Here is a 24,733-nt window from a genome sequence, read left to right on the forward strand (position 1 = left end):
TGTATCACTGAAAAAGAAAAAAGATGGGAGGTTTGCTAAGGGCAATATCAGAAGAAATGAAGATAGATATTTTTGTTTGCTTTTTCTACAAACTGAATGAATTGAAAGAAGGCAAATTCATTAATAACTAGAGGCTGGGAGGAAGGAAATCAATTTCTAATTGAATGCACCTACCTCACCATGCCCACTGAAAGCTGCATGATGTAATGCAGTTCTTCCTGCTCGATCCGATACGTTCACATTACTCAGAAGAGGTACCAAAGATTCAGCACATTTTACAGCTTTATTTGCAGCAGCTATGTGTAAAGGGGTCTGCCAATTTTTGTCTCGAGCATTAACATCGGCAGAATGCTTCAAAAGTATCTGAACTGCTTCCTACAATACAAACGAGAGGGTTGAATAACTTTAGAAACTTATAAAGATGTATACATATGGAGAAAATAGAAGTCTGAAAAAGCCTGTTGTAAGTAATGGAAATTTAAGAAAATATTTTGAATTGAAAGATTGTATTTAGAGCCATAAAAAGATAAATCTTGATAAACCAGCACTCTCTATGAAAACATACAAGGGGGGGGGAACCTAAAGAAATGTATGTTTTTCATTAAATGGTCATTTCTTAAGTTTCTTATTAGCAAAATACAATTAGCGTATTCATTGAAGAGCTTTAACAAGATTTATTATTTGATATTAAATAACCAAAAATTTAAAAAGACATATCTCTCATCTCTCAAAGAAGTATGTATTACATTTTAATAAGTGAGAAAAAAACACTATGTCTGGTTCATTAAATTATTATGTAAAAGATTTTTATTATAGTGCTTTTTAACATGAATGTCAGTATTGAGGCAATTTAAAAATTACTGTTCCAAGAAATTCACCTCCTAGAAGCACATGGAAACGTCACATTACCATTTCTTTAAAGCAGATATTTTTCAGGATTCCTAGGAATCTAGGAATTTAGCATTCAGCAATATAATCATAATTAAACAGCAAAATCTTCTTATAGTGATAATTGTTTGGTAAGAACAAAACCACATATACAATTAAAAACACAGCAGAACTAGAACAGAATCTCAATATTATGACTTTTTAAAATAATTAAAACTTTATTGTAGAGAACTTGCAAATAAAAACATCATACAAATAAATCAAATCAGACAGACTCAAAGTCTATAAATCACAATGAACTTCTAGTTAGAAATGGGTCACCTTGAAGCGGTGAAACTTTACACTGGACCTTACCTTTAGTATCAGTTATATGTTCACGCATTAATCTACCACCCCCTCCAAATCCATGAGTTAAAACTAGAAAAAAACCAGCTTTATATCCAGTCATCACTCTTGTCCTGTATCTGCACTCTATCCTTTCTCATCACCTAATATTTACCCTTTCTTGTTCTTCTTTATACATGTACACATATAAATTACAGGCCAGAGTCCACAAGAAAAAATACACAGTTTTTCTTTCTGAAATTGTGTGACTGCGATTAATATTATATATTCTAAAGTTGATCAATTTTCCTGCCAACTGTGATTTCACTTTTATTTAGAGCTGAATAATATTCCATTTGTACCAGATTATAATTATCCATGATTATCAATGAGATTAGTTTCATTTTCTTGTTACAGTAAATAAAGCAACAATAAACATGAGAATGCAAATATCGCTGTGGATGGCAAGGAATTATAAAGATCAGGGACTAAATTGATGAAGTAAATATTAAAACAACAAAACCACAAAATCTATTAAAAAATTGGTTCTTTGAAAAACTTAGCAAGATTGACAAACCCTTAGCCAATTTAACACAAAGAAAAAGGGAAAAGATAAAAATTAACAAAATTCAAGATGAAATGGGTGTCATTAAAACAAACTCTGGCAAAATACTAGGATTATGAAAAATTATTCTCTAAAATTAAAGCTGGATAACCCAGAAGAAATAGAACTTCTAAATGTACATCACCTAAAAATATTAAACTTAGAAGATTATCAATAATGTAAACAGATCCATTTTAAGTAATGAGACTGAAGCCATAGCCAAGGCCTCCAATCAAAGAACAGCCCAGGATTAGATGGATTAACCGCTGAAAACTATCAAACTTTCAAGGAAGATCTTATACCAATTCCTCTAGACTTGTTCCACAAAACAGAAAATACAGAATAATTCTGATCTTCATTCTATGAGGTTAGTATTATTTTGATACCAAAACCAGGTAAAGACACAAGAATGAAAATATAAACTTGACCAGTTTCTTTAATGAACACACATGCAAAAATTCTCAGCAAAAATACTTGCAAATGGAACTCAGGAACACATTAAGATTACATATTATGAGCTGTTGGACCCTGCTGTTAAGGTTCAAGTCTGGGATTACCACATAGCCCCTGTCTCTCCAAACCAAAACACCGCTTCTTAGTTTTGGAGCTCTAAGCCTCCACTAACAGCTGATCTTGAAGCAGCCATCCATTTGCTCAAGTCAGGCCAGACCTTCATTGCCACCTGGCTCTGGTTTCAGAACCCTGAGCTCTTTGCTGCCAACTGGCCTGGAGCTGGCAGCTCAGCTAAAGCAGCAGTAACACTTATTTCAGAGAAGTCTTTTCTCCTGCACTTCTGGCTGAACTGGAAATCTCCTGGCAGCGATCTCAGTTCCACATTCCACCCTTCTTGGCCCAGAGATCAGTGTTCCTGAGAGAGGCAGAACCTTTACCCCAAGCTTTAGAAACCGGAAGTAGCCCTGACCTTCCAGTTTGGGCCTGACAAGGCCCAGGCTCCTGTTAGATACAGAATTACAATGACCAAGTGTGCTTAATCCCAGAAAGACAACATTGGTTCATTCACATACATAAATTAATAGATATAATACACTATATAAATGAACTTAATGATAGAAATCACATAGTTATTATGATTGATGCTAAAAAGGCATCTGACAAAATATATCAGACCTTCATGATAAAGTTTGGGAGATATTAGGAAGAGATGGAATATACTTCAAAATAATAGAGTATACACAACAAATCTATCCCAAATCTATAACATACATTATGTTAAATAGAGACAAACTGAGAACATTTCCTCTAAAATCAGGAAGACATAAGAATGCCCATTCTTCCTGCTTTTATTTGATGAGTACTGTTACTCATAGTTTTAGCTATAGCAAAAGACACAAAGGAGAGAAATGAAAATAAAAAAGGAAAAAGCCAAACTATTTTTAACAGAATGCATGATCCTTGACTTAAAAGGCCCTATACAGTTTACTAGAGAACTCTTGTTTTGCAGGATATTTTATCCCATTGTGAATCCCAAAATTGTGAACTGTAAAATCCTGTTTCTTGTTTGGTGTGCTTGAGCCCTATCACACATCTTTAATCCAAGAATTTTTTATTATAAACAGGTAGTTATGGTGTGGTTCACCCTAGCCCTAGCATACTCTTTTAATCCAAGAGCTTTCTGTACACAGGATTTAATAAAGTTAACCCTAGGTCAAAGGGCAGAGTAAGAAACCAGCTGACAGGGATTAAAGAGGGACTTTGAGTTGAGGGGTATTTAAGACAGCATGGAGAGGAAGAAAGCTTTTAACTCAAGCTTTCAGCTTTGGCTTCAGCTCCTCAGCTCATGGGTTTCTGAGCCTTGAGCTAGCAAGCCTTTGGCTTTTTTTTTTTTTTTCCTTTTCCTCCTGGGCTGTCAGTTGAGCTAGTGAGCCTTTTGGGTTCTTCCCATCTGGACCTGAGCTGAGAAGGAAGCTCAGCTGGGTGGCTTCTCTGCCTCTTTGAGCTAGGAGGTTTTCACCCCAGCATCTGGCTCCTGAGCCTTTATTGGTAAAATAGAACAGTTGGGATTTTCATTTTTGTTTATAACATCAAGTGGCCTCCAGATGTCGGGCTTAGAATAATGGCTAATGCTGTAGAAGAGACAGCAGAGCACTGAGACAAATACACTATTTCAGGAGGTGAGTAGAAGGAACTGCTGCTGCTGCTACCAGAGGGCATTTTCTGGTTTTACTTCAGCATCTTACTGCATTCCACTTTAAAGAAGGTTGGGAGAACTGTTCAACAATTAGAAAAATTTCGAGTAAATATGGAGAGATATGAGAAACAAACAAAATGGATGAAATAGGAAAACCAGAAGTGTCACTCAATTCTTTCATTTTTGAAAGGGTTGCAGAGTTGACTGTGCTACTACAGAGTCTGTGGGTAGAGGTGGAAGTGCTTGGTAAGTGAACAGCACTGCTGGAAAAGGGAGTACAAAAGGGTTCAAACCTGGGAACTCAGAGTAGGACTTTCCCAAAACTGCAGCCCTGCCCTGCACCAAGCATTTTCTGTGTCAAGTTCCCACAGCTTCTGGGTAGGCTGGGGAGCCAGGAGGAGCAGATGGCTGTACAGGGCAAAAGGTTTAAAGAGAAACAGCCTGTTTCAAGAAAAAAGGTTAATCTTTAGCAAACTGAGCTGCCACAGCAGCAGCCTCGGGTTAAGAGATTACACCATTAATTTTCCCAGTAGCCACCAAAGCCCTAGATATCAAAATGCTTGGTACTTCAATTGTGGTAGATTGGTCATTTGAAAAGAAATGTGACCAAGCCACTAAAAGCCTCAGAGCTCAAAAAGGCCGGTAAGTTAATCTGAGAAATACAGTACATTCCGCCAGAGAAGAACGAGCCTTTTCTGGTAGCACTGGGTTCTAGGCGCTATGATAAAAGGGGCCATTTGACTAGTGAATGCATGTTCAAGAGAGACACACAAGGTAACTTCTGGCTGTTAGAACACTGCTTTGGAGTCCTAGCTCAAGGCCCAACAGCAAAAAACAGGAACCATTCCAGACAAGAGTAGCCAAGAGTTATCAGGTTACAAAAGAAACTATTGACCCCCCCCCCAAAAAAAAAGGTTTGGTTCCTTGATCATTTCCTTTTAAAAAAGCAACAGCAAGTCTCATTCATATTAAAAGTAAAGCCATTTTTTTTTAACAGCAAGGAGGAAATGTCTGGATGTAAATGTTTTTATTTTGATACTAGGTGTAGGATGTAAGACTGATTCAGATGGTCCACAGTAGCAAATTATTTGCCTGGTGCGGCTCTGAGTGGGCCTTTGGCCAGCTTCAGATAGTTTAAATCTGAGGACTCTGAAAGGGAATAAAGGAAGGCTAGAGCCTGGAGAGGGTTGAGAGGCTCTAAGAAAGAAGAAGGCGGCTGGTGCTCCCCCTCTTTGCTGTTGATAGAATTGGATGAGATATCTTGAAGGGAAGACTAGACTTGCCCTGAGGAACCAACTACCCTAACCAGCAGGAAGTAGCCTAAGATAACTATGGCCCTCTCCTCACTAACCTCTCTCTTCTACCTGGTATGGGGGTGTTGGAAGAGCTTGGGGTGGAGAAGGGAGAAAGAGATGTAGGAACCTAAATAAAATAGTTTTTAAAAGTGTGCAACAACTCTGGAATCTAATAAATACAGTGAAGTTGCAGAACACGAAAACCAACATATAAAAATACAATGCAATTTCAGAGAAATAAATTATAAAGATAAATTAAAAATTATTACTATCCCATTCAAAATCACTGTTAGAAATTAAATATTTGGGAATATACCTAATCAAAGAATACGAAGAGCTCTAAACAATAAAAACTTCAAGACACTGAAAAAGAAACTTACAGAAGGCAATAGATGATGGAAAGACCTTCCATACTCCTGGGGTGGCAGAATTAATATTGTGGGTATGGCTGTATTACCAACAAAAAAAAAAAAAAAAGTACAGATTTACTGCAACTATATATAAAAAAATCTAATGTCATATTTCTTTTCCACAGATTACCTAAAGATCAATAAATGTATTGTCATACTGACATATTTAAAAAAATAAAGAACCATATAGAACCATAAAAGACTAAACTAGCCAAAGTAATCCTAAGGAGAAAGAACACTGCTGGAGTGTGACAACACCTGACCCCACACTACACTACACAGAGCTACAGTGAGAGGCAGCCTAGTTCCCGCACAAACGCTGGAAGGCCAGCAGAAAGGAGGCTCCAAAAAGTAAAATGACAAACCTATGCCCGCTTAATTTTGACAATGGAGACCAAAAAGCACGTATTTGAAAAAAAGATAACAAATGGTGCTCTCAAAATTGGGTATCTAGCTGCAGAAAAATAAAATCAGATTATATTCACCTTTTAAGAAAAATAAATTCAAAATGGATCAAATTCCTTAATTTAAAACTGGAAACACTGAGACAAAACAGGTAATACTCTTCAAGATACTAGGTTAAAAAAGAACTTTCTGAATAGAACATAAACACAGGAACTAGGCTCAAGTATCAACAAACAAGATTATACGAAAAATTAACTATCAGCAACAGAACTATCAGCAGAGGAAACAACTCACAGATATATAAAGGCTGGACAGATGGTTCAGTGGTTAAGAGTACCTGACTGCTTTTCCAAAGGTCCTGAGTTCAATTCCCAGCAATCACACATTGGCTCACAACCATCTATACTGGGATCTGATTGCTTCTTTTGATGTGCATAAAGACACCAGTACTCATATAGATAAAACACATGAATAAATAAATCTTTAAAAAAATAAAATGAGAAACACAAATGGCCAGTAACTGATTTTAAGAAGTGTTCAATATCTTTAACCATGAGGGAAATACAACTAAAACTACACTTGGCTCTGAAGAAATCTAACAGCAGGGGCTGAAGAGATAGATCAGATTGAGACCCAGGTTTGGTTCCCAGCACCCACAATGGCAGGATACAATCATTTGTAACTTCAGTTTCAGGGGACTAAAAGGCCTCTCATCTTGCCTCTGCAGGCAAAACACTCAGTCACATAAAATCAATGTAAATAAACTGAAAGAAAAGAAACCTGGCTCTAACATTAGAAACATTATGAAAGCCATTCTGTGTAAAGCCATTCTGTGTAAAGCCATTCTGTGTGACTTTGAAAAATATGGTGTTTGCAAGTGGTGTTAAGAGACTAGCGCTGTGTGACCCTGGCTCCCTGTGAACTTCCTGTGCACTTGCGGAGGTCATCCGGGCTCCTGTCGGAGCTGGCACGGCTGAGGCTCCAACAGTGCCGCCCTCCACACAGCTGAAGCCCCTCCCAGCACATGCCGTCAAGCTCCCGGCTCACTGGCTCTGCTTGTCAGTCAATACATGTTGGGGAGGACTGGAGAAAGAGGAACACATTTCACTGCTGGTGGGGGTGAAAATGAACACTGTCATTATGGAAATTTGCCTGGAGATTCCTTAAAAACATTAAAAATAGAACTACCATATGACTCAGCTTTTCTTCCTGGGCATGCATAAAGAACTCCACTTACAAAACATACTATTCAAGTCTTGCAAAACTGCTCCTTAATATTCTGATCTAGGAGAAAGAGGACACTTACTAACCGCCAATCTTTTCAAGATTGCTAGAGCCAATGCACATGGAGAACATTAAAGTGTGAATAGCTATAAAGTTACAAGGTTACAACGATAATTAAATGAAAGGCTATTGTTTATGGCACATGCACAACTTTTTAAGACTTTGAAATAAAGAACAATTAATTAGAACTGTCTGAAATATAGGAAACAGCACTAGTATTTAATAGGATTGACAAAAAGACTGAATTATTGCTCAGGAATCTACTAACTTGCTGAGGAAGTCAGGCAGTAAATCTAAGACACACAGCGACCTATGACCCCACAATTCCATTCCAGTTAAGAAAAATGAACAGACCTATTCAAGAACGCTGTCTTAGTGTTTCTACTGCTGTGATGAAACAAAAAGTTGCAATGACCAAAGCAATTTAGTGAGGAAAGGGTTTATTTCATCATATAGCTTATTATGAAAGGAAATCAGGGCATGAAATCAAGGCTGGAACCTGGAGGCAATAACTGAAGAAGAGCCATGGAGGCATGTTACTTATTGGCTTGTTCTTTGCAACTTGCTCAATGTGCTTTCTTATATAATCCAGGACCACCTGCCAAGGTATGTATCACCCACAGTGGGCTGGGCAGACTGGCCTATAGGCCAAAATCTCAATATTGCCATTTCTCAATAGAGATTCTCTCTTCTGGGGCTGGAGGGATGCCTATGGAGTTGAGAGTGCTAGCTGCTCTTGCAAAGGCCCTGGAATCAATTCACAGGACCCACAGCAGCTTACAATCATCTGTAACTCCAGTCCCAGGAGATCTGGCACTCCCTTCTGGTATTCTGGGCACATGACCTGTGGCACACAGACACACAGGCAGGCAAAACACCTATATGCATTGAAAAAAGGAAAAAGAAAAAAGAGCAGACCAAGCTGGGTATGGTGGTTACACCTATAATCCTGACTTGGGAGGATGAGGCAAGAGAATCAGAGGTTTGATGTCAGCCTACATTACAAAATAAGAGCCTGTCTCAAAATAAGTAAATAAATTTCTTCTTAGATGACCAGCTTATGCCAAGGTGAACACACAAACAACCTAACCAAATCCAACCAGGACAATTGCCAGTTACCCTAATGTTACTGTTTATAGATATAAACAGTAAAGAATCTTTTTTTTTTTTTTCTATGTGAAAAACCTCATATTCCTTAAGGCAATACTTTCCAAACTGCTGAAATGGGCATCAAGGGCTGGAGAACTGGCAGTGTTTGAAAAAGCACAAGTATGCTTTATCAAACCAGATTTGGATCCTCAGAAGCCTTGTTTTGTTTAAAAACAAAAAAACCAGGTAGGTGTGGCAGCTGCCTGTAATCCCAGCACATTGGGGGGCATTAACAGGAATACCCAGGTGAAGCTAGCTGGCCCAGCCTGAGTCGGTGAAATCTGGCAAGAGACCCTGTTTCAATGAATAAAGTGGATGATCATTAGGAAAAACGTCTGATGTCAACACATGTGCTTAGAGATGCAAGGGCACTCCTGTGTACATGTGTCCAGACACAAGCAAACATGGCCTGGGGACACCCCCCATTCACTAGAGAAACACAAGCAAACATGCCTTGGGGACACCCCCCAATTCATTATAAAAAAGCACTTAAAAGTAATATTCCTAAAATTAACTCCAATGTTCAAATAAATCAGTCATGATACACCGATGACATGATGCTCAGCATGAACCTTGGGAAAGGGTTTTGTGGGATAGGGTGTCATGAACCAGTAAAGAAAAGACACAGAGCCGATTACCGGCTAGAAAAACACTTTCTTGTGAAGGAAGGACAGAAGGGTTTCTTTTTGTTTACTTCAGACTCTCTAAAACCCTGACACACAAAAGGAGAAATGCAACAATTAGCTTAGTTTGTACAAATTCTGAAGTCAAATGACTAGTGTAGATACTTTAGTAGTCTCTTTCCTTTGGTTAAGAATGCAGTTTTAGGTTGGCCCCAAGCAGGCCTCCTTAGGGCTTCTTTGTACACATTTACTAAGAGAAATGTCATACCTCACTACAAGACGCAACTGCTCTGTGTAAAGGTGTCAACCATTTGCTGTCTTTGGCATTAACTCTAGCTCCTGCAACAAGAAGAAAAACATAATTGAAATGTTTTATAGGAATTATTTTTTTAAATAAACCTAAAGTTAGATGGAGTCCCAATGGGATAACGATTGGAAAATTAATTGTATATTTTCTGCCAATAAGTTACCCTTAAGTTATAAAACAAAATTCTTTTAAGTTGATGTAATTATCCAAAAGGGAATCAGTTCTTTTTATTAAAAAGAAAATAAACAGCATTTTATATTTAGGCTAGAAAAGCCACCTTTATACAGAGCATATTCAATATAAAATCAAATCCCACCTTAAAATATGTGTTAACCTCAAATACTTAAAAGAAACAAACACAGTATTACTCCAAGATGAACTGGATATTAACTTAAAATCTTCATTACATTTCTTTACTAATGAATGTATAATGTCATAAAGTAATACAATGATAGTTGTACACTGATACTAGAGGGTCATTGTGCAAAGTGAACCCATGTTCACAGATGTAGGAAAACAAAGAAACAAACAGTTTACATGTCTTTCCTGGTTATACCTAAACTTTAAAGAAGGACCTTTTAAAAATCAACTATGTGTAATTTTAAAAAATTAAGTGAACAGACAAAAGTACCAACAGAATACAAACACATTAAGATAAAAATATTACATTGTAAGTTTTAAAACATGAACCAAATAGAAGCAGCTCCTACTTGTAGCATGCTGTGAGCAGAAAGGAAATAGCTCTGGATATTCGACTGGCCATCAGGTCCTGTCCTATACATCACTGTAGATTTATGCCCCAAACCCTGATTCCTAATTTCCTAGATGATAACAACAACAACAAAAGTATGTTGAATAATCCTTAATAATTTTTTGCAGTTTTATACTTAATGTGCACAAACCAGAGTCAAGTATTGCTAGAATTCATACTTCTAACGGTTACACTGATTCTGTGTTTTTAAGTGTGAGGGTCCAGGGGATGGATGATCAAGTGTAGTTACTTCGTTATAGCTCCATACTTACGGCCTCCGAAGAACCCTTCTAAATAGTGTTGTGACCCCTCTGAGCCTAAGTTTTTTCATCCCTATACACTTTATAATATATTGGTATAAAAATTATCGTAAATAAACCCAAGGTACACACTGCACATGTTGATGGTAGATTTAGAAGTGCTGAACACAAGAAACTATAAAACATGAAGAACATAAATGTAGCAATTAAAAATTTCAGAGGAGTTGAATTCTCTGTAGCTATCAACAGTAACAGAGATGTCAGAACCAAGAGCCAATGGAAGAGCTTTCAAGAATGCTGAGTCAGAAGGAAGGAGTGAAGTCAACAAAATGAGGAACTAGTCCAAGAGTCGTAGATATATTTTACAAATATTCTCTAGGGCTAGGGAGCTAACTCAGGATCTTGTACATGCCACGCAAGCACTCACCTCAGACAAAAGTATACTCATGCAGTAAGTTATTTAGTAAGTAGTAAGTACTATTTACTATTTAGTAAGTAGTTATTTAGGCAACTACTTGCCAGGTCCCCGGAGGCCAGGAAGGATACGGTAGACAACCTGGGCAGAGTGAAGTCAGACTGTTAGCGTCTAGGTTAAACATTTGAAATGTTCACTTTTTTGAGAAGGCTCAAGTTTTAGTTAGTGAAGGACAATGGGGCCTTTCAGTCTCTCAATTACCTCCATAGTTCTCTCTAATCCCTATGTCTCTTTCTATAAAAATAGTTATGTCCACATATATATCTACACATGGAAATGCAGGCTTAAAGGTACAGACACAGACAACTAGAAGAGATAGTACCTGGATCAACAAAGGCAGAGAGAAAACGAGAGAGAGAGAGAGAGAGAGAGAGAGATCTCATAAATGCCTTCAAGAAGTTAGCTTTACAGTAATGACAGAGAACAGAATGTGGCTGTCACAAAAAAATGAGGCTCTTGATGTGGTGTATAGCTTTCAAAAATAAAGTCAAAAAAGCAATAACTATAAACAATGTTTTACCTTTAATTAGAAATAGAAAAAGATAAGTCTATATTCCTATTTCATTAATATAAAACACTGAAACCATAGAGGAATAGCAAAATATTTAAAAAGTAGGTACTGAGTGTTTGGTTGGTTAGGCATACAAAAGGCTGGCGATTGTTATTCTCTATTATTATAGTTTCCATTATTTTCTATATATGTACAGAAAAAACATTTTATACTTACTCAAAAAATAAAACATACTCAAGCAAAAAAAAAAAAAAATTAAAGGATGATCATGAAAAATTCCAAGAATTTGGTTTCAAGTACAAACAATAAAAAAACAATCCAGGAATGGGAGATATATATATATATATATATATATATATATATATATATATGGTATTTTTATTTTATTTAAGGTATTTTAAAAATATTTCTTTTGGATATGGGTTATCAGATATATAACTACTTAAAAACATTCTAATTTAATGGCACATTAAGGATATCAAAATAAAAAAAAATCTTCCTGTTTATTCTGTCTTGTTCTGAGTCTTTCTTCTTCATGTAATTAACAACACAAATTAATTTACTGAAACAAGTAACTACAAAAAAGAATCCATTAAAAGTTAACTGAGGATATTACACTGCTACAATACAAAAAATACAAGGCTTGTTCAATGATAAGATTTTAAACTTCTGATCATTATCTTTTTTTTTCTTTAGAAGACAGTTTTTATTACATCCTGTGCTTCTTTTAAAAGCACTAATCAAATGCTTTAATTTCTTATGTAAAGGCCAACTTTTGAAAAACTTCAGGCACCAATGAAAAAGGTCTCTCTCTTTGTGATTTGCATAATAATAGACATGGTTTAGTGATGTACATTTTCAAGAACAGTAGTTGCTGTGTTTCTATCAAAGAAATTAATTAACAACAACATTAATAATGACGTAAGAGTCGCAAGCACAGTGGCACATTTTTAATGTTTGAGATTCCTAGAGCCTCTTTTGGTAAACTCTCCAAAGGCAACAGATTTCTGTTCTACAAAGAACTCTTAAGATTATCTATACACTAATATTTGCATCAGACAGCAAAGCCATTCTATGCAAAAGACTCAGCCAGAGTAAAGTTAAGTCGACCAACAGCTAGTCAAGAGTATAAAATACTACCCAGAAAGGTTAACAAGGAAGTCAGGGATAAAGAAAGGAAAATAAAAATTGGGAGGAGAGGAAGAAGAGCATTATATTCCCCTAAAACACAAACTATCTTTGTAGAGAGAAACAAAGCAAAACAAAACCTAACAGCCTCTAGTTAGCCTCTAGCCTCTTCACTACCTCTTAGTCATGCAAACAAAAACTATATGCTCCACTGTTCCTACTAGGTTACTGGTAGATGTTTTGGCATGAGAAATCACTGCAAACTATCTGAAGGCAAAGAGCAGAGCAATTTAAGGAAGATGGCATTGATGACTATTTTAACCACTGAGCCATTTCTCCAGCCCCCAGTTCTCAAAGAGTTAAATAAAAATATTTCTTAAAGAACAAAAAATGTGGACACAGATACAGACAGGCTGAAAGCAGAGGGAGAAGGCCTCTATTCACAAGTCAAGAAAAGAATCACAGAACAGATAGATCCTTTTCTTTTGAGAAGATTCTTTTCTTTGCCTTGATTGTAGGCTCTGACCAGATATGTGAAAAATAAATTTCTGTTGTTTAGGCTAACTGCTTGATGGCACTTTCTTTTTTTTTTTTAAAGGACAGCCCTGGCTAATATACTTAGGTTGCAAGCTTTTGAGACACGCATACTTTAGGTCTAATTCCTAAAAACAGAAACACCAGATTCCTACTCTGTATAAAAACTGTTTTCTACAAGAGGACAATGAAATTGTTTTGAATATCGCTTTCCCTATGCTGAAAGGGTGACGTCAGCAGCTAAAACGATTTGAATGGAGGCAGTGCGTCGATCGCTTCCCAACAGAGCACTTGCCCCTAAGTGGCGAGAACATCTAGTCTTTTGGAGAGACGTTCTAGAGTAAAATAATGTGTGCAGATTTTACCCAGGTGAAGTTCTAGAGTAAAATAATGTGTGCAGATTTTACCCAGGTGAAGTTCTAGAGTAAAATAATGTGTGTGCAGATTTTACCCAGGTGAAGTTCTAGAGTAAAATTAATGTGTGTGCAGATTTTACCCAGGTGAAGTTCTAGAGTAAATTAATGTGTGTGCAGATTTTACCCAGGTGAAGTTCTAGAGTAAATTAATGTGTGTGCAGATTTTACCCAGGTGAAGTTCTAGAGTAAAATAATGTGTGTGCAGGTTTTACCCAGGTGAAGTTCTAGAGTAAATTAATGTGTGTGCAGATTTTACCCAGGTGAAGTTCTAGAGTAAAATAATGTGTGTGCAGATTTTACCCAGGTGAAGTTCTAGAGTAAAATTAATGTGTGTGCAGATTTTACCCAGGTGAAGTTCTAGAGTAAAATAATGTGTGTGCAGGTTTTACCCAGGTGAAGTTCTAGAGTAAATTAATGTGTGTGCAGATTTTACCCAGGTGAAGTTCTAGAGTAAAAATTAATGTGTGTGCAGATTTTACCCAGGTGAAGTTCTAGAGTAAAATTAATGTGTGTGCAGATTTTACCCAGGTGAAGTTCTAGAGTAAAATTAATGTGTGTGCAGATTTTACCCAGGTGAAGTTCTAGAGTAAAATAATGTGTGTGCAGGTTTTACCCAGGTGAAGTTCTAGAGTAAAATTAATGTGTGTGCAGATTTTACCCAGGTGAAGTTCTAGAGTAAAAATTAATGTGTGTGCAGATTTTACCCAGGTGAAGTTCTAGAGTAAAATTAATGTGTGTGCAGATTTTACCCAGGTGAAGTTCTAGAGTAAAATAATGTGTGTGCAGATTTTACCCAGGTGAAGTTCTAGAGTAAAATAATGTGTGTGCAGATTTTACCCAGGTGAAGTTCTAGAGTAAAATTAATGTGTGTGCAGATTTTACCCAGGTGAAGTTCTAGAGTAAAATTAATGTGTGTGCAGATTTTACCCAGGTGAAGTTCTAGAGTAAAAATTAATGTGTATGCAGATTTTACCCAGGTGAAGTTCTAGAGTAAAAATTAATGTGTGTGCAGATTTTACCCAGGTGAAGTTCTAGAGTAAAAATTAATGTGTGTGCAGATTTTACCCAGGTGAAGTTCTAGAGTAAAAATTAATGTGTGCAGATTTTACCCAGGTGAAGTTCTAGAGTAAAATTAATGTGTGTGCAGATTTTACCCATGTGAAGTTGTAGAGTAAAAATTAATGTGTGTGCAGATTTTACCCAGGTGAAGTGAGAGTGGCAACAAAGGGCAGGTAGGCACAGGCAGGAAGAAAGGTTCAGACTGTAGCAGAGGTAATGCGAATTGAGTCTGCAGTTGGGCTCCAGCTTTTCAGTTGTGACAGTACAAGCTTCAGTTGTAAGTGATGCTGCTAAGAAGTGCTACTGTTTTCTTGTTTTTTAATACTTTTATAGCTCTGAGGGTAAAATATAGTAAAAGGAGAGCCTTATTTTAGTGTTAGAGTATTAATGAGACAGAGTAAGTACTTGTTACTCACTGTTATTTTACTTCTTCTAAAACAATTATTAATTACAGTGGATTTCAACTTAACTACAGATTCGAAGAAAGCTTGGTTGTATGTACCATATCAAAAACAACACTATTTACAAATTTTGGAGCTGCATCATGCAGAAATATTTACTTTTCAATGAATTTAACTACAAATTTTAAAATGTTTAAACTTAAAACAAGTCATCAAAAATACTCAGAATAATATGAACAAATACTATCTTCAAAGAGGAAACAGCTAGTTACTTTTAGCTGTGGTGGTTTGGATGCGATGTTCCCCATGAGCCTTGGGCATTTGAATATACTTGGTCCCAAGTTGGTAACCCTGTTAAAGAGATTAAGATATTGCCTTGCTGAAGTGTGTCACTGGGGGCAGGTTTTGAGGCTTCAAAGGCTACACAACATTCCTAATTCACCCTGCTTCCTGTTTATGGTTTGAGATGGGAGCTCTTAACTCTCAGCTTCCAGCAGTCACATCTGTTACCGGCTGTCAGGCTGTCTCCATCATTATGGAACCTAATTCTCCAGAACTGTGAGGCTAAAACCCTTCCTTCTATGTAAGCTGTCTTAGTCATGATGTTTTACCACAAATAGAAAATTAACGAATACAGAAACTGGTACCAGGGAGTGAGCTCTGACAGACTTGACCATGCTGCTTTTTGGAGGAGTGCAGAGGAATCTGGAATTCTGAACTAGAAAAGCGGGAACACTTAGGGGAAGCTCAATGGGAACTTAGTGGGCCATGTTAGCAAGAGCTTGGAAGACATTAGTGCTTTATGACAAGGAGAGGGCCAGCTCAAGAGATTTCAGAAGGAACAATATTAGCAACTGGGCTAGAAACCATTCCTGGTATTTTGGCAAAGAATATGGCTGCTTTTCTGCCCTTGTCCTAACAACTTCCTTAAGGTTAAATTTAAAAGTAATAGTCTAATTTCTTGGGTGGAAATTTCAAGGTATCCTAATATTGGCTCTGTTGTATGATTATTAGCCACCAATCATATGTAGGTCTACAATGAAAAGGAGCAAATGCAGTAGAAAGATATATAAAATGTACAGTTTAGAGAAAAGGACACTGCAAGCTAAGTGTTATAGCCATGGCTTGTGCTAGAAGAGAGGCTGTAATTGTTAAGATTCACACCAAGGAGAGGCCAATGTTGTATACTTGAGCATCTGTTGGATATATGCCTAGGAGTGGTATAGCTGGATCTTGAGGAAGCACTATTCCTAATTTCCTGAGAAAGCGCCAGATTGATTTCCAAAGTGGTTGTACAAGTTAACATTCCCACCAGCAATGGAGGAGGGTTTCCCTTTTTCCACATCCTCTCTAGCATGTGTTGTCACTTGAGTTTTTGATCTTAGCCATTCTGATGGGTGTAAGGTGAAATCTCAGGGTCGTTTTGATTTCCATTTCCCTGATGACTAAGGATGTTGAACATTTAAGTGTTTCTCTGCCATTCAGTATTCCTCTATTGAGAATTCTCTGTTTAGCTCTGCACCACCATTTTTTAATTGGATTACTTGATTAGTTGCTTTTTAACTTTTTGAGTTCTTTATATATTCTGGATATTAGCCCTCTGTCAGATATAGGGTTGGTGTCTCCAAGGGGGTTCCCTAGTAATGGAACAGGAACTGTCTCTGACATGAACTCAGTGGCTGGCTCTTCCATCATCTTCCTCCCTGAGTGGGGAGCGGCCTTACCAGGCCACAGAGGAAGACAATGCAGCCAGTCCTGATGAGACCTGATAGGCTAGGGTCAGATGGAAGGGAAGGAGAACCTCCCCTATCAATGGACCTGGGGAGGGACATGAGAGAAGAGGAAGGGAGGGTGGGGTTGGGAGGGAATGAGGGAGAGAGAGCTACGGCTGGGATACAAAGTGAATAAACTGTAATTAATAAAAAAATAATAATTGTTTTTTAAAGAAAGGAGAGGCCAAATCTGCAGTGGAATAAAGGGAAGGATGCCCTTAGCGCAAGACCCCTCCCAACTAAGCTTTCAACTTGTAAAAAAAAAAAAAAATCTGCCCCTAAAAAACAACAAAAATAGCTGCTGCTAATGCAGTAAAGGGAGGCAGAATTCTTCCCATGTTTGCAGCTCCTGTTAGCAGTGTCATTCACATGGTGCTGGCTTCAAAGTCATGAAAGATAAACAGAGGTTTAAGAGAGTCACTGAGGTTAGGCATGTGGGCGTGGGGGCGGTGGGCTCAATGGAAGCCGGAAACTGTGTGTCAAGTAAAACCTGGGTTATGTTGGAGACCCAAGATATTAAAAAGTGCACAATCTGGGAGTGGAACCAGCCTGGTGGTGTGGTGATCTTGCAGGTAGTAAAGCTGGAAGGACAGTTCCATCTAAGCACTTTGATATCAGACAAGAAGCTACACAATTTGGAGTTTGCTCTGTTGGATTTTGGTCTTGCGTTGGTCTTCTATTTCCTCACTATTCCCGTAGTCCTTCTTTTGGGAACCGTAATGTGTATCTTATGTCCTTTATGATACAACTATGTAATTTGGGTTTGTTTTGTTTTGATTATACAGGTGGTTATAGCTGAGAGACTGTCTTGACTCTCAAAAGAGACGTTAGACTTTAAAACAGTGTTGAGTCTCAAAAGACTGTGGGAGGTTTTGAAGTTAGGCTAAATGCATATATTTGCATTATAAGATGACCAGGAGCCTCTGTGGGCTCACAAGCAGAATGTGGTGGTTCAAATGAGATGTCCCTCAGAAGCCTCAGGCACCTGAATACCTGGTCCCTCGTTGTTTCGGAAAGGCTTAGGAGGTGTGCAGCCTTGCTGGAGGAAGTGTGTTAATAGGGCTTTGAGGATGTGTGGTTTCCAGTAGTGCTCGATCTCTACTTCCTGTTTGTGGTTTGAGATGTGAGCTGTCATATTCCAGCCTTCATGTCTCATTCCTCCTTGCATGCTTTCTTCATCATTATGAATCCTACTGGAACCATAGCCACCAAATAATTCCTTCCTTCTATAAGATAGCTGCTTATGGTGTTTTATCACAGAAATAAAAAAGTAACCCACTACTATAAGCCCAAATATAAAAACGTCTACCTATTATACGAAAATACGTACCCAATGAGGTTGGACACCAACTCAAGTGAAGCTTCTTCTCAAACAGGGAATGCTACTGAGTTCTCTCAAGGGACATTTTTGTACTAGTGTCACTGTGTTCCCTCCCTTCTCTTGGCTGTGTATTCTAAAATCCCAAACAATCTTTCAGATGACCTAAAGCTATCTGGGTCATCTCTCCACAAAAGAACACTGTGCTAAAGAAGAGATTAAGCAGGCAACCTGATCAGTTCTTACACTAGTGGTGATGAAGGGGGCTATAGTCAATCACCGGCAGATCACGTAATAAAAGCCTATGGACTTGAGAAAAACCAGTCACCTTAAGTCCAATAGTATATTTAATAAAGGAGACTGTGCTGCTTTAAAAATGAGACACACCTGGTCTGAATAAACCCACTTCAACTGTAGTTATTAAACATCTTTTTATTTGGTAACTAAAAGTCAATACTGGAAATATTCACTTATAAAAGAAAGAAACTGAGTCTGACTCAAACCTAGCATCTGAAGTTTCTTCTAGGCATAAAAATTTTAGTTAAATGTGGAAATGAACCTCTCCATACAGGATCACATAAATTAGCATGCATTAATACAAATATAGAATATTTATATATATATATATATATAAATCTTTAAAAAAACCTCACTGTAATCAAAAGTCCTAGACATTAAAATAAACAAAAATGTGCTGTTCCTTACACAGCCATTTTCTTATGTTATCTTTTCATGTATGACATATATGTGTGTGTGTGTGTGTGTGTGTGTGTGTGTGTGTGTATGTGTATGGTCCTCAGAAGACAACCTCGGGTGCTGGTACCTTCCTCCCACTGTGTTTGAAACAGTGTTATCTTTGTTCATCACTGCATATTACATATTGTAGGCTGACCTCAAACTTCTTATGTAGCTGAGAATTACCCTGAGCTCCTGACTCTCCTGTTGCTCACTCTCAAGAGCTGGGATTACATCAACATGTGTACTGTCACATCCAATTTATGCAGTGTGGAGGAGCTGGGTATTGAACCCAGGGCTTCCTATATGCTAGACAAACTGAGCTACATACCCAGCCCATACAGCATAATTTCTTAAAAAGCATTTTAAAGACCTTTAAAAAACTGAAATAAAAGCAATTTCTTTTTTGGGGTGTGTATGTGTGTTCCTATGTGGGCGCCTGTGGTATGTATGTGCATGTGAAAGCCAGAAGCCAGTGTTGGGCTGTCTTCCTTAATCATTTTCCACCTATTTTTGAGGCAAGGTCTCTCAGTGAACCTAGAATTCACTGCTTTTGTTAGGTAGACTGGCTGGCTAGCAAACTCCAGATATCCACCTGCCTCTGCCTCCCCAGGACTAGGATCACACGTGTGTACTGCTGTACCTGGATTCTTACCTGGGTGCTGGGAAGGTAAACTTTTAAATGCATGCTTGCACAACAAGCACTTTACCAACTGAACCATATCCTCAGCTCTAAATAAAAGCCATTTAAAGAAGAAGTGCTGTTGGCACTGACTTAAATTTCTGTATACAATAAGACTTATTTCTCACCATCTAGCTGCTATGCTACTATTACCACTACTACCTTCTCTCCTTTGGAGAGATGTAATTGTCTCCTTGTAACTCTGTATTCAATGAGGCCCATTACTATTATAATATATAAGTCCTTTCATACCATTTATCTCTTTCCTATTCTACTTATATGATTTTCCTTATTCCATAGTCACAACTATTTGTTTAAACAAACTTTAAAATTACTTGTATTTATCAAAGTAGAAAGTCTGTAAGGACATCAACCTTTGTTCTACTTGTTAAAGTACTTTAAGCCCTAGACCAAGTTATATGATCAGATTTTGTAAAGTAAATAATTAAATTGCTTTACTTATGAAACCAACATTAAGAAACAGGTTAAGCATTCTGTATGCAGTCTGGCTTGAGAAACACTAATTATGACAAAACTAAACAACATGTACTCATCATAGGAGTTGCCATACCAGATAAAATAAGCAGTTCAATGATTTCTGCATCTCCAAGATAGGCAGCGGCATGCAAAGGAGTTCTTTTCTCATTGTCCTGTGAAAAGATGAAATAGCACTTTTAAAATAATGAAAAATCTAATATAGTTTAAATGAGATAAATACATTATTAACTCTCAAATAATTATTTCCACAAGTCTACTCTGCAAGTCTCACCCTCAAAATATAGGGTTGTTTCAGGGCCTAAGACAGGTTTACAAACGAACTTGGCTATAAAACCATGGCTTAGCTGGGCACAGTGACACATGCCTGTGATCCCAGGACTCAGGGAGGTAGAGGCAGGGGGATATCTGTGAGCTCGAGGCTAACCTGGTCTACAAAGTGAGTCCTGGACAGCCCAGGCTATACAAAGAAACCCTGTCTTGAAAAAAGAAAACAAAACAAGTCCATGGCTTAGGTGAACCAACGTGTTCTATTTTAAAAATCTACAATTCCAAAATTAATTTTGAAGAAATTTTGTTTCACATGTAGAATTTTCAAAGATATTATGCACAATTATCCTTAGCTGGTGTGTAGAAGGCATATTGTTGCAGGATATTTGATCCCATTGTGAACCTGGAAATTGTGAACTATAAAAACCTGTTTATAGTTGTGGAGTGGCTCAGCCCTAGCACAACACCTTTAATTCAAGAATTTTCTATTTATTGTAAACAGGTGGGTATGGTGTGGCTCAGCTCTAGCACAACCTTTAATCCAAGAATTTTCTGTAAAAAGGATTAAATAAAGTTAACCCTACATCAAGAGGGTTAACAAGAAACCAACTGACAGCATTTACGTAGAAAGGAGGAACTTTGAGAGAAGGTTATTTAAGACCACAGAGGACCTCTGAAAGATTCTACCCAGCAGGGTATTAAAGCAGATGCTGAGACTCATAGCCAAACTTTGTGCAGAGTGCAGGTAATCTTATGAAAGAAGGGGGAGATAAAAGACCAGGAGGGGACAGGAGCTCTACAAGGAGAGCAACAGAACCAAAAAAAAAAAAAAATCACAGGGGTCTTTTCTGAGACTGATACTCCAACCAAGGACTATGCATGGAGATAACCTAGAACCCCTGCACAGATGTAGCCCATGGCAGCTCAGTGTCCAAGTGGGCTTCCTATTAAGGGGAACAGGAACTGTCTCTGACGTGAACTAAGTGGCTGACTCTTTGATCACCTCCCCCTGAGGAGGAGCGGCCTTACCAGTCCACAGAGGAAGACAATGCAGACACTCCTGCAGAGACCTGATAGACTAGGATCAGATGGAAGGGGAGCAGGCCCTCTCCTTATCAGTGGACTGGGGGAGGGACCTGGGAGGAGAGGAGGGAGGAAGGGTGGGGTTGGGAGGGGACAAGGGAGGGGCTACAGCTGGGATACAAAGTGAATAAACTGTAATTAATAAAAATAAATGAATAAATTAAAAAAATAAAGACTGTGTAGAAGAAAGAGCTTTTTGGCTTTTTCCATCTGGGATGGAGTTGAGTAGGAGGGCCTTTGCCTTCTGGAATCTGAGCTGGGTACTTTCTCCACCTCTCTGAGCTAGTAGGTTTTCACTCCAGCATTTGGCTCCTGAGTTGTTATTGGTAAAATCGAACATTTGGGATTTTCATTTTTTAAAACAAAAGCATGTGAGATGATCTCATGATTAGGCTTGAGTCTCATCCTCAAAACAATCCTCCACATAGACGGATTAGATGATTGATTGACAGACATCCCCCAGATATTTTTAAAAACCTGAAATCTCACACACTCTGGTATCAAGAATTTTAAAATAAGCGATATTCAATCTGTATAAAATCCATCAAAGAATAAATAAAATTATAGATAAGAAAACAGTTTAAGACGTTATTGATGCATATACTGCAACCAGGCAAGCGCGGTTTTTCCTAGCTAAAAGAAAGCAAGAAAATTAACACTTATTGTGTACTTGTTCCCAGGTGCCAGGAAATTCACTACACATCCATCACCAGGACTCTGTTTAGCACCCAAAACAAATTCACCAGAAGTCATGAATGAAAGTATGATTTTAGAAACATACTTCGAAGAGGCAAACTTGAAAAGGTTAATATTTACCTTATGGCTAAAGAGATTTAGTTAGAAGAGCCAACTCATGGGTTTCCACCAAATGCTCAAGCCAAAGCCATTTCTATGTCAGCACGCTAGGGGAAGACACCCCACCCTTTAATGCCACACACACACACACACACACACACACACACACACACACCTTTTTCAAGACAGGGTCTCACTATGTAGACCAGGCCGGCCTCAAACTCAGAGATACCCACCTGCCTCTGCCTCCCAAATGCTGGGATTAAAGGAGTGCACCACTATACCTGGCTTGAGCAAGTATTTTCTTTATATGTTACTTTTCTTTTTGCCAACACAATTCCTCAATTTTAAAACAGTTTAGAATTACCAGCTTAACACACCAAATACAAACGTCAAAAAATCAGATAATTTATGAATCAAAATACGTTCATAGGAATACTCATTGGGGGCACAGGAAAAAAAAGGTCTTTGTGAATTTATAATTACCTTTTAACACAACACCAAGGTTAGTCTTAATTTTTCTATTGGTTTTTACTTTCATACTAAAAAAAAAATATATGTTTGTTTTAACATAAAAAAATACATCCATTTTTCAAATCTTTTTCCAGAAAGGGAAGCTACATAAGTGTACAGTTTTGTAATTCTCTTCCTCCAAAACAAGTGTACTCCAAATGAGGAAGCAAGGTACAAAGTAATGTCATATAATGAGATTTTAAATTAATATATACCACATACAAAATTACAATGAATTATCAGTGACATGGCTATTTTGTAAAAAAAAAAATTATTTCTTTAGAGATAATTCTTTTGAGATTTACACTTAGTATTGTTGATGAGGGCTTTTGTATTAAATTAAGTTTTGTTTTTTTTTCAGCTATGTTCTCCTCACTGCCTATAATAGTTTACCATTTACCCACATGGTAAGAGGTTATATCTCTAGATTACCTGAAGTTATACTCGTGTGTCCTAATAGTAGAGGAGTGAAGTCAACTCACATACCGTTCAGATCACCTTCATTTTAAAAGGTAACTAACTGAATCCTATGTGGTTGCACAAGCCTGTAATCCCAGCACTAGGGAAGGCAGAGGCAGGAGGATCTCTGAGTTTGAGGCCAGCCTGGTCTACTAAGCAAGACCAGGCCAGTCAACACTACACAGAAAAACCTTGCCTTGAAAAGCCTAAATAAATAAACAAATATATAAGTGAGTAAATAAATAAGTAAGTAAATGGAAACTGTCAAGCAGGGTGACTACGCATATGTAACAGCAGCATTTGGAAGGTTGAGGGAGAGGGATCACAGTCCAGGATAAACTATATAGCAAGATTTTGTCTGAAAGACAAAAATGAAATAGAACAACCAGTTTCCAGCTGGAGTATTCCCCACTGCTCGCAGGCAGACAGGCAGACAGGAGCCTGAGCCGGCTCTGATCATGTAGGCGTAAGGCGCCGTCACTGCAGACTGTCAAATGAGACTGAGTGATCTCAAAACTGACCCACCATCTTGGAACACTGACTTCCAGACTTGTTAGAAAAATAAGCTCATATAAAGCAGCATATTCCCCCAGTCTTCACCATGGGTTGGTATATGTGGATACGTGGTTACAGATGTGTGCACGTGGAGGCCAGATGTCAACCTCAGGACCATTCATCAAGAGCTGTCCGCTTTGCTCAGACAGGATCACGCTCTGGGACAGCCGGCTTGCTGGTTAGGCGAGGCTGGTTGGCCAAGGATTCCTAGATATCTCTCACTGCCGTTCTAGTGCTGGTGTTCATGTGCCACCAACGTCCAGCTTTTATGTGGGTGTGAGACATCATATTCTGATCCCTGTGCTTATCCAACAAGCACTTTACCCACTGAGCTATCTCCACAGCCTCAAGATTTTAAAGATAATAAATTTACTTGATTTGTAATAATTTTCTAGTTTGAGAATTTCTAAATTACTCTAAGAAAGAACAGCTGAGAGTAGGAACTGGGGTGAGGAGGCTTAGCAACACCATATTAAAATACTACATGGGAAATTGGTTTAGTTTTATTAACGTTAAGTGAGTTAGTAAGCTAAGAGTTTTCATCTCTATGACTGGAGTTAGAATCCACTGCAACATGCTTTTTATTTTAATTTTCACCCCAGGAAATGGAATAGATTGAGATTAATCACGTACCAAACAGCTACGGAAAAGCTCAAACAAAATACCTAGCAAACATTGAAATATAAAGATTTATTAAAAGCCCAATGCTAATTTAGACATATGAGGAACTCTTTGCTTAGGCTTTTGGGAGCTTCCCATTAACCAAAAAAAAAAAAAAAAAAAAAAACTGCTAACATGAAAATGTGATTGGATCTAGTCAAATAGAAAAACATCTCTAATGCAAAGAATAAACATAACAGAAAGTGCGGTGACACAGAAAGTGAGAGATGCCTAGAATTCTGTGACTTGAGGCTTGGAATACTATGAAGCTATTTGACTCATAAGAACACAATATTCCTCTATGCAAATCAAAATAAAAGGAGGGAATTAAGTAATAATGAAAGAAAAATACATATCTTATTTTACTTTACTACAGCTCAACAATGAAAATTAGGCAATAAAACAGCTAAAATTTTAGCTAAA

General features: G+C 37.7%; 1 protein-coding gene across 13 annotated transcripts in view; it reads right to left on the minus strand.

Moving 5' to 3' along the window:
- Nucleotides 1–24,733, minus strand: part of Ankrd28 (ankyrin repeat domain 28) — a 147,624-nt gene that overhangs the window by 49,134 nt on the left and 73,757 nt on the right. For 7 of the 13 annotated variants that reach the window (XR_009594155.1, XM_021641749.2, XM_021641750.2 and 4 more), the window contains 3 exons: nucleotides 20,052–20,130; nucleotides 9,400–9,470; nucleotides 175–375 (listed from right to left, as the gene is read on the minus strand). Coding sequence is in view for 12 of the 13 variants with exons in the window: in XM_021641749.2 (XP_021497424.1) it covers nucleotides 175–375; nucleotides 9,400–9,470; nucleotides 20,052–20,130 (351 nt within the window). In the remaining variant the exon portion in view is untranslated. The remainder of the gene's footprint in view (nucleotides 1–174; nucleotides 376–9,399; nucleotides 9,471–20,051; nucleotides 20,131–24,733) is intronic. The other 6 variants (XM_021641753.2, XM_021641752.2, XM_060390862.1 and 3 more) reach the window with 1 other exon arrangement.

This window comes from Meriones unguiculatus, chromosome 9, assembly GCF_030254825.1.
Source record: "Meriones unguiculatus strain TT.TT164.6M chromosome 9, Bangor_MerUng_6.1, whole genome shotgun sequence".
NCBI classification, from domain to species: domain Eukaryota; kingdom Metazoa; phylum Chordata; class Mammalia; order Rodentia; family Muridae; genus Meriones; species Meriones unguiculatus.